Source organism: Ursus arctos, unplaced genomic scaffold, assembly GCF_023065955.2.
Source record: "Ursus arctos isolate Adak ecotype North America unplaced genomic scaffold, UrsArc2.0 scaffold_14, whole genome shotgun sequence".
Taxonomy (NCBI): Eukaryota; Metazoa; Chordata; class Mammalia; order Carnivora; family Ursidae; genus Ursus; species Ursus arctos.
In genome coordinates this window covers 35907562-35921441 of record NW_026622808.1, presented here as the reverse complement: position 1 = coordinate 35921441, position 13880 = coordinate 35907562, and the positions used below count along the sequence as shown (strand labels likewise).

Sequence of the window (13880 nt, the reverse complement as noted above, 5' to 3'; positions counted from 1 at the left end):
TGCAGACTATAAAGCTTTTGTGTGGAGAAGCAAGCTTTGTTCACTTCCCTCTCGTGACTGATTCAGCCAAAAGTGGGTACATTTTGACCTATAGCTGCCTCTCAGTTGTTCAAGCCATGGATGTACTCTGTTTTCCAGAAGTCAGTATCACCATCCAGTTGATTAAGTAACCTAGAATATACTTACTTGACGTGTCAGTACAGGGGCATAATGGTTAAGAACGTGGACTTAGCATTAGGACTAGGTTGAGTCTGGTTCTGTTGTACTTGGGTGTCACCTACAAGATGGCAGTGATAATAGTACGGCCCTCACTAAATAATAGAGTGACGCGTGTGACATGCTTAGCACAGGGCCCCCCACGCGGTAAGTGTTCTGTCTGGCTACTCTGCTTGCCATCGTAGCTTCATTTATCCCTTCTTACGTGAGATTCCCCTGAACCCTAATGCCTTACCGCACATCCTATTCCAGAGAAAGTCGGAGAACGTTTCTGACCTAGCAGAAGCTGTAGGGAGGCCCCGTAGAGATATCTGGAAACTTTTTGCTGCTTTTGCAGTCAGGGTTCAGGGCTCTACCATATGGATTCATTTTTTAATGTGAAGTCAATTTTAAACCATTAGAAATACCTTTTTTTAAGTGTAAAAACATTCCAAGTATACACACAGGTAATTTTAATTGTTCAAAAGTGAATTTGTGTTCCACAGGACAGGTCAAAATTGCTACCTGAATCATTGCCATTTTTTGAAGCCTAAGGTATATTTCATGTTGAATCTTCTCCATGTCCTGGGGGTTTTTTTTTGTTTTTTGTTTTTTTGTTTTTTGAGAGAGAGAGAGAGCACGCACACATGCTTGAGCAGGGGATGGGGGGAATGAGGGGCAGGGGGAGAGGCAGAGGGAGAATCCCAGGCAGGCTCCACACTCAGCACAGAGCCTGATTCGGGGCTCTGGATCTCACTACCCCAAGTTCACAACATGAGCCAAAATCAAAAGTCAGACATTTTACCAACTGAGGTACTCAGGGACCCCCATTCTTTTCTTATAAAAATATTTGTATTCTTACCTGGGAAAGACTCAAGCTTCTGCAGAATAGCCCCAATATGGTCTGTATTTTTCAGAGTATGTCTATCTAAATGTTTTTTGTGTATATATACATCTATATGAAATAGAATGTGGTGGTAAAGAGCTACGTAATTTGTATTAACGAATAACAGTGTAGTTTTCAAGTACTTTTTTTGCCAAGCAATCTTGACCACTTTGTTCTAAACATATGTATGAAAAAGAATTAACCCAACTCAAAAATAGGCAAAGGACTTGAATAGTCATCTTCTCAGATAAGCTCTAGAAATGGCCAATGTGTTGGTGAGAACGTAGAGACACCAGAACCCTCTTGCATCACTGGTAGGAATGTGAAATGGTGCCGCAGCTTTGGAAAACGGTCTGGCAGTTCCTCGGAAAGTTAAACACGGGATTAGCATATGGCGCAGCCGTGGTATTCCTGGGTATGTACCCAGAAGAATTGAAAACGAAGACAAATACTTTTACACTAACGTTCACAGCAGCATTATGCACAGTAGCCAAAAGGTGGGAACAACCCAAGTGTCAGTCCTCAGGATAAACAAGATGTGGGGGGTGCGCATGGTGGTTTGTAGTCAGCGTTTGTAGAAGGAAGGAGCCTCTGACACCTGCTACAGCACCGGTCAACCTCCAGGACCTGATGCTGGGTGAAGGAAGCCGGTCACAGAAGGACAAGCATGATGTGACTGCACTTGCACGAGGTGCCAAGGGTAGGCAGATTCATAGGAACAGAAGTCAGATGGAGGTTACCAGGGAAGGGAAAGAACATGGTGGTTACACAGCCTTGTGAGTGTCCCGAATGCTGCTGAGTTGTACACTTCCATGTGGTTACACTGCTAAATTTTGGTACGTATTTTACCGTAACTTTTTTTTTTTTTTTAAGATTTATTTATTTGTGAGAGCGCACACACTCAAGTGGGGGAAGGGGCAGAGGGAGAGAGAGACTCTTAAGCAGACTCTCCACTGAGTGCAGAACCTGACCGAGAGCTCACGACCCTGACACCATGACCCAAGCCAAAATCAAGAGTTGGACTCTTAACTGGCTGAGCCACCTAGGCACCCCTCCCAGAACTTCTGGAAATCAGGGGGGAAAGGAATTCTGTTTGTGCTCATCAGTAGACCTTTATGATGCCAGAGATCCAGAAGTGAATAAACGTAGTGTTTGCCTGGGGAGAGGGAACCTATGCGTCCTACTCCAGTTAAGTGGCCTGGACAGAGAAGAAGTGTGTCCCAAGTGAAAATTCACTGTCTACTTTGAGTTACATTGAATGGATTTGAAATGCTAACCGTGTCTAATGACCCCTTGCATCAGGGAATGACAGGGTGATTTATAATATCTCAGTCTTGAGAGCCCATCAGGTGATACTGTGTTATTTTACATTATGGGGAGTATGATACTCGGAAGGATTTGATGAATTTTTAATATCCCAACGTATTTGATGTTCCCTAAAACATATGCAAACAGCTTTATCACGATTGCTGTTAAGACTATATGGTGTTCATATAGTGATGATAACAGATAACAGCCGACTTCCGCTTATTGAATGCCTGTTGGGCACCAGACATGTTGAGGATTTCGTTTTCACAGCAGCTTTGTGAGGTAATTGCCACAGTTGTCCCCATTTTTCAGACGAGGAAACTCAGTAGAGAGACCGTCATTTCCCCAGTTAACAGCTGGGAATTGAACCCAGGTATCTTTGATTTCAGACCCGAAGCTCTACAACTTTTTCAGAAGTAAAAACATACAAGAAATTAAACCATATACATTCTTTTGCACTTTTGTACTTCCACAGTTTATAATAGACGTTAGTGCTGCCTTGTATTTGAAGCAAGATCCTGTATCTGGAAAATCCCTTCAGGTGTTAGGAAGTGTTATGACAGGTAGTCTTACTAGTCTGACTACAGCATTGTTAATGGGGGGTCTGAATCTGCCATTTGAGAATTCCTTCACTTAAACAAAGCCTCTTGTCATATTAACTTGCCAAGATATATTACATTAATTCTCTTTATTGAATATTTTCTAAGAAGAAATAGTTTGGTATGAACTTACAATTTTTTACACTGGAGGAGGCTTCCGCCTCTTCAGCACTGTTCCTTTGCCCCACCTGCGTTCTCCTCAGCCCCACCAGCCCCACTGGCCCTGCTCACCCATTAGGTGATGCGAGAGGGACTACGCAACGGCACCCCCTTCCATTTCCGTCCCTCACAAGCTCCCCTGCATCCCCAGTCCTGGGTGCTGGCCTTTCCCCACCCCGCCCATCCCAGCACAGTACCTGGGGCACCTGCTAAAACCCATACAGGTACCCCCCCCCCATCCATTTTAAAAGTTCGCATGAAGCCACTTTTGCTTTTAGGGAAGATCTGTATCAGTACCTATCTTGCTGACCGAAAGAAATCCAAAGAGGATTTTTACTTTTTTTGAAAAAAGGTGAAAAGCAAAGATAGCGTTTGGCGTCTGGGTGGCAGCAGCACCCTGCACACAGAGTGGCTCACCGAGCCCCCGCCCTGGGAGCCACACTCAGCATCCCTGGCTCTGTGAGCACCTGCGCTCTGTCTCCATTTGTCCTGTGCGTCTGTTGGCAAGATGTGTCGTAAGGTGTCAGAACAGCTGAAGAGGGGGGCACCTGGGTGCTTGGTCAGTTGATTGTCCAACTCTTGGTTTCAGCTCAGGTCATGGGATCAAGCCATGTCGGCCTCCACGCTCAGCGAGGAGTCCGTTTGAGATTCTTTCCTGCTCCCTCTGCCCCTCCCCCCTGCTCGCTGTCTCTCACAAGTAAAATCTTTATAAGAACAAAGAAAAGCCAAAGAGAAGTTATTTTGGGGTCTAGGAATGCTCAAAAATTTTCCATATGAATTGATAAGAATTGCTGCTTCACTTTCTGCCATTCCGGCTTACGAACACTTCCTAGGACAGTCCACATGCAGATAGCGGGGAGATGTCCTTGTTGACCACATGGATGAAACACACATGTGCTCGAGAGCGACGGCGCTCTTTTCCCGTGGAACTGCCGTGCCGTACTGCTCTCAGGCTTGTGCTTCACGTGCGGTGTAGCTTCGGGCCTTCACAGGCCTTCTGAGGTACCGAGAGCCCTGTGTTTCCGTGAATTGTCTTTTTCTGCATAAACGTACATCTGAGCAACTAAGCAGTCCACATACTTGAGAAATAAAACCATATCTGGAGGAGCGTGTGGGTGTCTCAGTGGATTACATACCCGACTCTTGATTTCAGCTCGGATCTTGCTCTCAGGGTTGTGAGTTCAAGCCCCGCGTTGGGCTCCACTGGGCATGGAGCCTACTGAAAAACAAAATCCATACATCGAGGTTGCTTGTGTTTTCAAAGTACATCGGCTAGTCTTCCGCTAGAACATCAGCCCTGTTGGAGGTCAGACTTTGTTACTCCTACTATGTACTTTGGGCCCAGGTCAGAGCAGGCCCTGGCACCCTATGGGTCCTCAGAAAATAAAGGGTACGTGAATACAGCCATATTGCTTGAAGTGAAGAAGATACAGGAAAGCTCAGGAGTGAAAAGCATAAATGTCTCTCCTTCAGATCATTGCTATGGTATCAATAAACCAAATCACTGTAATAGGTGGAACTTCAACATATTCAGACTATGTGCTTTGCTTTTTCTTAAGGACTCTGTGATTTGGTAGTGGGAAGGAATGGCCTGCTATGTACAAAATGGTTAAATTTGTTTTCTGGAACTTAGTCCCTAAGGTGCAATGCCTAGCTTTTTATCGAGAACTGTGAAGTATGAAGATAAAGGTGGGATTGCTTACTCAGCCTTTGGTCCCTCTGTCCTCCTGAGTATTATTTCTTTACATGCATTACTGACTTAAGAGCAATTAAGCACTATTAACATTGTAATAAGATACTTGCTCCTTTACCTTATATCCATTTGCCAAGAAGAAAGGTGAATTCTGTACCAGAAGTCCCTAAAACTTGGATTTTATTGCAAATACACATTTCTGCCCACCCGCCTGGGGAGACAATTTGGCCTTAATGCCTGACACATCTTCAGTTTGTCCCCGTACCTTATTTCCAGACTCCATCCGTCCTCACTTTGGCAAACTGTTTTGGTTGATGGGAAAGAAGTTTGGTTACGCTGGTTTGCAAGAGATTGCTTTCATTGGGTGGTTTGATTTGTTTTTTCAGTCTGCTCCATCTGGACATAAACATCTGACGGTGGAAGAATTATTTGGAACCTCTTTGCCAAAGGAACAGCCAGTGGTTGTGGGTCTCGATTCGGAAGAGGTGGAGAAGCCGCCAGGAGATGTCTCCCAGAAAGAGTCCAGCTCATTCCTACCATTTTCCTTCGAGCAGTCAGGAGGAGCCCCTCAGTCGGAAAACCTGGGTGTCCATCCTGCTGCCCACCACTCGGTCCCACCTGAAGTCCCCACCCCGGTGCTGATCACTCCTGCCTCCATCACACAGTCCAGTGACAAACAGGCCCCAAGCTATGCCATCCCATTGCGTCCTGTGCTCAGTCCCACTCTACCAGCAGAAGCTCCTACGGCACAGGTTCCCCCCAGCTTACCCCGAAACACCACCATGATGCAGGCGGTGAAGACCACGCCGAGACAGAGGTCTCCACTCCTGGGCCAGCCAGTCCCTGAGCTGAGCCACGCCAACCTGACTGCCACCCAGAGCCCCTTCAGGGCCCCCCTGAGCGTGACAAACACAGCTGGTACATCCCTCCCGAGCGTGGATCTTCTCCAGAAACTCAGGTTGACCCCACAGCATGACCAAATACAGACGCAGTCACTTGGGAAAGGTGCCATGGCACCTAGCTTTTCCCCAGCAGCTGGCCAGCTGGCCACACCTGAGAGCTTCATAGAGCCTCCCTCTAAGACCGCAGCGGCTCGAGCCTCAGCATCCCTGAGCAACATGGTGCTTGCTCCCCTTCAGGTACTGGCAGGAGGCTGGGTGGCTCTAACTGGGTGGGGTGAATCCTCAGAGGCCTTGATGGGGACTGCCATGAGGCAGTCCCTTCAGAAAGACCGTTAGGTACATCGGGGCCAGAACACGGGAGGTAAGAAGCCCTGTAGTGAATAGCCAGATCATTGGTACATGGTAGTGTGACTCAATTCCACTGCCCCAGATAATCTTAACTGATACAAGCCAAGAAATGATACCAGTATTTTCCTATCAGGGCATGCATTGTAGGGGTTTTTGTTTCTGCCTGACAAGTCCAGGAGTCCGCATTTGACTTGGGACCATGGATCCAGATTACCCCCAGCTTTGTCCCATCCCCAGCTCCCTTGGTACTCACTGAGTGCCCACCTGGGGCCAGGCACACTTGGGGTGCCATAACAGCATCCCAGATTTGAGATGCAGGGTCAAGTAAAGCTTCCTACTGAAGCTCTTGTTCATCTGTGGTCTGAAGGCTCAGCAGAAGTTAGCCAGATCTTTCCTATAGATAGAGGAAAGTGTTTGAGACAAGGAAAGTAGTGCGTGCAGAGGCCTGGAGATGAGCGCCATTTGTGAACGTGAAGACCTGTAGTGTGGCTGGATCTCCTGTGGAAGGAGCTTGGAGGCGATGGTACTGGCCAACGAACAGGGCTTTGGAAACGATGTGAAGGAGTCTGAGACTTGTTCTCAGAGCCCGGTTGGGGGGGCGGGGGGTGGAGTTCTTCAAGGGCTTCGGGCAGAGGTGGTGAGCAGGGCAAGGAGAAGACAGAAGCAGGACCCCTCAGGAAGGAGGCCAGGCGCTTACCCAGTCTTGAGCTGGTGGGGGCCTGACTTTGGGAGTATGGACAAGTGGGTTTGTTAACAAATGAGAGCAGTGGGACCTGCTAGTCAGTTGGGGGTGAGGTGTGAAGAAGAGGCTTGTCCCTCAGTGATGGATAAGTCTGGCGAGTTTACAGATGAGAGAGTCAGCTCCCATTGTAGTGAGTGTGCAAGATGCACAGCTGATCACAGCAACAGTGTTGTTTGCCTTCCAGGATTTCAGCCCCGTGCCCTTTAAGAATCATCTGCAATCTTAACATTTCACCAAATAATATTGGACAGAAGAGTCCATCATAATAATTGTATGTGATTTCATAGTTAATGGACAGTTTTGTTCCACTCCTTTACAATCCTGTACAGAAAGACAGGAAGCTTAGTATTCTGGTTATATCTTGAAATTGTCATTTGGGGCCATTCTGTTGAGGTTCTGTGCAGTATAAGGAGAGAGCATGTTCTAAGAGATGAGTGTCACCCCCGTGAAATGGCAGTCTGAACTGCCCCAGCGCCCGTCCCTGCTCTCCGCTGTGCCTCCTCGCAGGGGACGTGTACGTACGTGTGCATTTTCATTTACGGTTCATTGCCTTTAGGATCTGGGGCTTCACTGAATTTTACGTGTAATGTATTTGCTCTACAATAAGAAGTTCTTTGTCTCCCAATGAATAAGGACAAGATTTAGCATGTGGAGGTGTGACTCTAGATGAAGACTGTTTAGTGCCACCTTCCGGAGTTCACACCACCTTATCAGGGTCTCGTGCCGCCAGCATATGGCACCTCTACAGATTCAGCAGCAAAACTGCATGGGCTGTCCCCGCTCTTTCCTTAGACACGCCTCGAAGGTTCTGCACACAGCCCTGTTCTTGGGGAGACTGAGGGGGTCGGAGGCTGTCCCAGGGCCCTCTCCCTGCAGTTGAGACAGAACTAGTTAATGTCTGAACTGTTCCTTACTGCTAAACTGGCTTTATCCCCAGTAGCTGGGAAATCTTCATTGCAACTCGCTAGGTCTCTGTTCATCTTTTCTTTTTAAACATTGCAGCCTATGCAGCAAAACCAGGATCCTGAAGTCTTTGCCCAGCCTAAGGTGTTACCCAGTGCCATCCCGGTAAGGACTCCCTTTTTCTGAAGAACACATTCTCTTCAAGTTCTTCTGCTGGGTGTGAAGTAAAACATTGTTGACTGAGTGGAAAGTTGGAGCTCTCAAGCCCAGAGCCGTCTCAGGTGCCCCTCCTAGGCCAGGCTGCCCTGTTCCACCGACAGAGCTCATGGCTCTGGCCCCTGTGGGCTTCCGGTCATCCTCTCTGGAACAGTGCCTTCCCTGACCACACTGAGGGCTGGGTGCTCACACAGTGTTTGTCACCTGAGAGCGTGTCAGCCTGGTTTCCGTGCGGAGGAAATACTCTTTGCCCTGCAAGAGCTGTGAGGCCTGGTCGAGAGTCACTGTGGTGCTCGTGCTCCCAGGCCTGCGCGCTCTGCCCCTTGCTTGTTCTCCCTGGCCTCACTTTTTAAAAGTTGTCCCCACCTTCCATTTCCTACCAGCCTTGAAGTGCACACTTACTGAGCCTTTGTGCCTCTCCTCGAGCCTCAGAACTGCAGCCACAGCCAGCTCGTGCCTGGTGGTGGTAACGGGTCTCCCTGTAGTGCGGCCTGCCGGTAGGGATCAGCAGGCGTACTCAGCCTGCTGCGGGGCCAGCACCAAAAACAGACCGGAAAGCTCAGACCCCAGAAGCCACACCGTTAACACCATGGCTGTTTGTAAATGAAGAGGGTGACAGGAGAAGGAGAAATCGAGATGTCTGTTGATATATCCAATGTGGGAATTATTAAAAATGCTGATTATTTCTGGTTTAGTATATTCTGATGGTTAGCCATTATTAGCGTAGAAGCATATCTAAATGGGGGAAGGAGGTAGATGTCAGTTCTGTTTGTAAGAAGTTGTGTCTTTGATAGCTGTAGTGGTAGAGTAAGTATATTGAACACTATAAAAGAAACTAAGGCTTCATGTAACTGGATTTTTTTATTCTTTTTTTCTTTAAGATTTTATTTATTAGAGAGCGGGGGTGGGGGCAGAGGGAGAGGGGGAGAGAGACTCTCAAGCAGACTCTGTGCTGAGCATGGAGCCTGAGGCAGGGTTCAAGCTCATGACCCCAAGATCATGACCTGTGCCAAAACCAAGAGATGGATGCTCAAAGGACTGAGCCACTCAGGCACCCCTTCTCTCTCCTTTTTTTTTTTTTTTTAAAGTAAAATGTCATCCACATGAAATACTTACAATAAAATGCAGGTGTTTTAGGAGTTGTAACATACATAACATCCCGTGGGTAACAGTCAAGATATGTAACATTTCCATCACCTCAGAAAGTTCCCTCATGCCCTCTTGCAGTCATTTCCCTGCTCCCCATATAAAACTTTACATTTTTAATTTATCATAGGATCGTTCTTATTGTGCATACCCTGCTGGGACCATATTTCCTTTCTGTGATGATCAGAGTTGGCTTCCCAATAAACGGGCCCTATATCCTTTAGCTAACAAGCTTCATTCATGACCATTGTCCCCCTGCAGGTCGCAGGCCCCACGCTGGTTACTGCAACAACCATGGCAGTGTCTTCAGTCCTGTTGTCCCCGAGCGTTTTCCAGCAGACAGTTGCAAGGTCTGCAGACCTCGAGAGGAAAGCAAGCGCCTCCCCGCTGACTGTTGGAACATCAGAAAATCAGAGAAAGCCTTCCATTATTCTCAGCAAGTCGCAGCTCCAGGATACATTAATACATCTAATAAAGGTATACAGGTCATCCCAGCAGTAGAGTCTGTAAACTTCTCTTCTTTAATTTTAAAGAACGTCTGAGTTCTTAGAAAATTGTTCAGAAAGTAAATTCAAGACTAGCTGGGACTAATGTTTCTCCCTTTCTGAGCATACACTCCCCGTGGAAAAGTATCTGAGTGAGTTCCAAAATACTGATTGTAGTTGTCTCTGGGTGGTGGGATTCTTTGGGTAATTAGTTATACAGATCATTTATATAGCTTTTTTCCTAAGCTTTCGTCAAGGAAGTAAGTTCTACTGAGGTAAACGAAACATTACCATCTCTTCCAGAATGATTCCAGCTTCCTCAGTACACTTCACGAAGTCTACCTGCAGGTTCTGACCAAGAACAAAGACAACCACAACTTATGACTGGAGCAGAATAAATCCGAAGGCAGAATGTCGACCTCAGAAACAAATAGGCCTCGTCATGGAAACTTCTAAACAGAACACTGAGTTTTGAGAATCCTGAAATTGAGCCTATGAGAAAGAGACTCATTCTTTAAGAATGTTTTCCAAGTGACATTCTCAGTGATAATGGAGGTTTCACTGTGAAGCATCACCAGCAGACCTTTGTTTTGACAAAAAAAAAAAAAAAAACCAACAACAACCATTGTGTTAAGTTGTGTGGGTGTTTTCATCAGCTCTAAGAAAGGATGTGAAATAAGGAATCTGGTTTTCAGTTGCTTTCACACTCAAGGTCTTAGGGAGGAGGAGTCAACAGCCTTGCAGCAGAGTTCAGCCCAGCCCGCGCCCCTTCCCCTGCTGCTCCTCCTAGAAATTTGAGCCTTAGGCTTATGGTCAAGTTCTGAACAGAGCAGAACTCAGCTCTGTGCAAAGTACCTTTGAGTTTTAAGGATCAGAGTTTAAGTTGGCAAATTAGGACTGGTTTGTTCAAGCGAAGTACATTTTTATGAATGCCCCATTTGGGCCTTAAAAGTTCTGAAATTTCTCAGTTGTGTTTTGTTCATAAGTGTCCCCAGAGCGGCCATGCAGCAGGCTCCCAGGGCAGAGATACCATGTGACTAGGGCCACGCCAGGCTCTGTGATGGTATGGGAGTGGCATGTCACACCTTTGAAGCAAAGGCTGGGGCTGGTAAAGACTGAATTCGATCAGAAACCTTCACTGTAAGTTAAACTCTTGAGTGGTTTTGAAAATGTTAAGTTTTGTGTGAAGTGTAGCCTTATTTTCCTTTTCTGTCTAAACACAGAAGTCCTTGTTGATTGTTTTCCTTAACACTTTGACAAAAGGACCAGTGGACCAATCTAACAAAGCCATTCTGGTTCCATTCCTCGAGTCTACTGAGAGTAGTTTTAAAGCTATGCAGAAAAGGGAGCTGTTATTCACACTGCCCTTACTTTAATATAGAATATGGAGTTAAAAACAAAGTGTGAAATTCAGAACTTTACCAATGTATTCCTAGGCTGTGAGTACTTTCGCAGCCCAAAGTGTGAAAATATGTAAAGATGCTTTGTTATGCTGCTATTGACCTGCCATGATTTATATTTATTCTTTTATGGCATGTAATGGTGATTAGTAATATTTTAATGTAGATTTTGATTTATTTCGGCAATAGTAATTTTAAGATACTCTTTGAATGAAAGTGTCTTTGTTTCTATGATACAGATCATTTTGTAGTATTTAACCAATTAAGATGCACTGCTTACTTTTCTGAGCACTATTTAATGATGGGGTAAAAACCCAGTTGGCTCAACCAGCTAGCATAAGGATTAGCTGTGAATAATGCTGATGGATGTGGTGGTTCCTCGGGAACAATCATTTAAGCTTTAATGGTAACTCAATCATAAATCCGTAGATTTTTTTTTTTCCTAGCTGAGATTTTAGAAAATTACTTGTGAATTACATGCTTGTTTTAGTTTGGTCTTAGTTTTTTTAGCATAACGAATACTTTGATTGGCTTTCGTTAATCTAAACATGCTTCCTGGGCAGTTTTCTGCTTATCAATGTAGTGTCTTGCTGTCTACGTAGTTATTTGTGAATTGTGCAGAAGTCAGGGAAGCTTATAAGTTCTCATACTTGATGGAAAAGAGTTTGTTTTCAAAGGTAGTGTGTAAATCCAGCAACCAAAAATGAATTGCTCGTACATCACCCAGGAAGGAGAATGTCGAAGTAAGATCCAGAGTGTTGCTTACACCAGGAGATGGTGTCGGGGGAGCGACATGACTGTTCTCAGAAAACAGGTTTGCTCGCACCCCCAGTGTGGTTTCGGTGGGCTTTGGTACATGGAAGAGTCAAGGGATTCTTGTTGTAATAGACATTTGACTTGAAATGATTTGAGTATGTGTAATATTATGAAAGAGTTAAGAGAGAATATCCTAAAGAGGGTCGGTAATCAAATCTGTTAATTTTCACCATTTCATCCAAGGAAAGAATATGATAGACAGGAAAGAGAATCTATGATAAGTTTTCCTTAGTGGGAAAATAAACTTTGAAGTGCCCAAGTCATGGAGACTTGGAAAGGGTCAACCTCTTTCAACTCCCAGATTTATGTATTCAAAGGATTTACTTAAAATTCAGAAGCCAGAAGTTCGTCATGATTACCAGGAGGTTCGGGCCAGAATGAGTCCCTGAAAAGTCAGGCCAAGCCTGACTCGTCGCGGTCGGATGACCCTGGCCCGAAAGTCACAGTTCAGTTGCCTTATTCCTCGGTCAGAGTTCCTATCCAGAACCTCACGCTAGCTTAGGTTGCATGTGTCCATAGCCGCCGTGACTTTACTGGAACCTTTGTTTCAAACCTTAGTTGAATCAAAGTGGACACCAAAACACAGATGCTTCTTGCTAGGTTTTGCAGTTAGACCCCCATGTCTGTCCGTGTACCCCACCCCCACCCCAGTGGGTGGCCCTGCTCTTTTGTTGTAGTTAACTGTCATGTCTCCGGGTAGACTCCTGCACCAGGATCCCAAACAGCCTTGTGCGTGCGCGGCACAGCTCCTCAAGCGCGCATCCTTCCAGAGGTGTGCCAGGTGGGACTTCGAATACTAAGTTTTCAAGTGACTGTCCGTGTTAGAAGAAGCATTTCATACCGTGTGCATGGGAGTGTCCTCAGCTCACCTTGCAAGCCTTTGGGGTGGCCATCACAGAGTGGTGGTTTGCGAAGAGCCCAAATTCACGGATCCTCTGCTTAAGGCCGCACGGGCCTTGTTTAGAATGTGTCTGGCCCAATTTTGCATGTCAAGCATCTGTTCTTTTTCTGCCTAGGTTTCCTTGTAAAAATTATAAACCCTATCGAATCCTGTACTAGGTAGTATGTTTAAACCATGCAGCTTTATTACTCTCCCCACCCCACCCCCAAGAATGTAGTTTGAAGTTTTCTCATTTGGGTAGTAGAGGCCATAACTGCCATTGTATTACTAATAATGCAACATGAAATTGAAGGTGCCTAACTGCTTAAAAAACAAAATCAGCCATCACACAGTAACTGGGCAAAACGTAGAAACAGAGGAGTGAGAGGGGCACAGGCACAAGTGGGCCCAGTCCACAGGAGTGAGGACAAGGATCCCAGGGGCGTGTGTCCTGCCTTCTTGCTGCATATTTGCTGCTGAGCACATGTTTCGTTGTCACCTATCTTTGGTTTTCTTCGGTTGTGTTCAAAGTACCTTCTGGAACCAATAGTGCCCTGCATTTTCAGGTTGTATAAAATGTTAAGATCTAAATCAAGTAAAGCAACTTACACTGGGCTTTTTAAAAGCTGTGTTTGAGAACATTTCCCTGAGTGGGCCGGGGCCTCAAGGAGCCTGTTTTCCAGCAAATTCAGCAGGAGAGAGGTGTGCAATGTTTCATTCGGTTTTCTATTTGACATCTTCATTTGAAATGCTAAGAGGCCATATCATTCACTTTGAATGGGGAAAACACAAAATTGTGTTTCCCTTTTATCTGTGTGATTCCTTAAGAAACGTGTTTTTAAAATATGTGTTCTCAGTGGTTTTTTATTCTGTATTACTGCTTTGGTCATGTGGCTCTCATGACTTTCCGTGCACCGGATTCTCAGTTCCCTGAAGTGTGGGGCTGAGCAGCTCTGGGTTTACAGCAAGATTTTCGTTCCATGAGCGCAGTACTGCGTCATTAACATTTTTAATGGTATGGATTTTATACCATCTGTGTATGTTTGCAAATATTAAGTTATTACATGTTTTCAAATGAGCATTTTTCATCCTAAATTTTATATGTTTGCAAATATATTTTTTTAATAAAAGTTCAAAACCCAGTTTTAGCACCTACTAAATTTTAATTGTGTTTTTATTTAATTTAGAGAAATGGAACTTCT

The 13880-nt window shown here is 45.5% G+C and overlaps 1 protein-coding gene across 1 annotated transcript in view; it reads left to right on the top strand.

The window, feature by feature from the left end:
• DCP1A (decapping mRNA 1A) overlaps positions 1 to 13833 on the top strand; it is a 55913-nt gene extending 42080 nt beyond the window's left edge. The window contains exons 7-10 of the mRNA XM_026501036.4: positions 5227 to 5979; positions 7835 to 7900; positions 9359 to 9574; positions 9886 to 13833. Of these exons, the coding sequence (XP_026356821.1) occupies positions 5227 to 5979; positions 7835 to 7900; positions 9359 to 9574; positions 9886 to 9966 (1116 nt within the window). The 3' untranslated portion in view covers positions 9967 to 13833. The remainder of the gene's footprint in view (positions 1 to 5226; positions 5980 to 7834; positions 7901 to 9358; positions 9575 to 9885) is intronic.
• Positions 13834 to 13880: the final 47 nt, after the last annotated feature.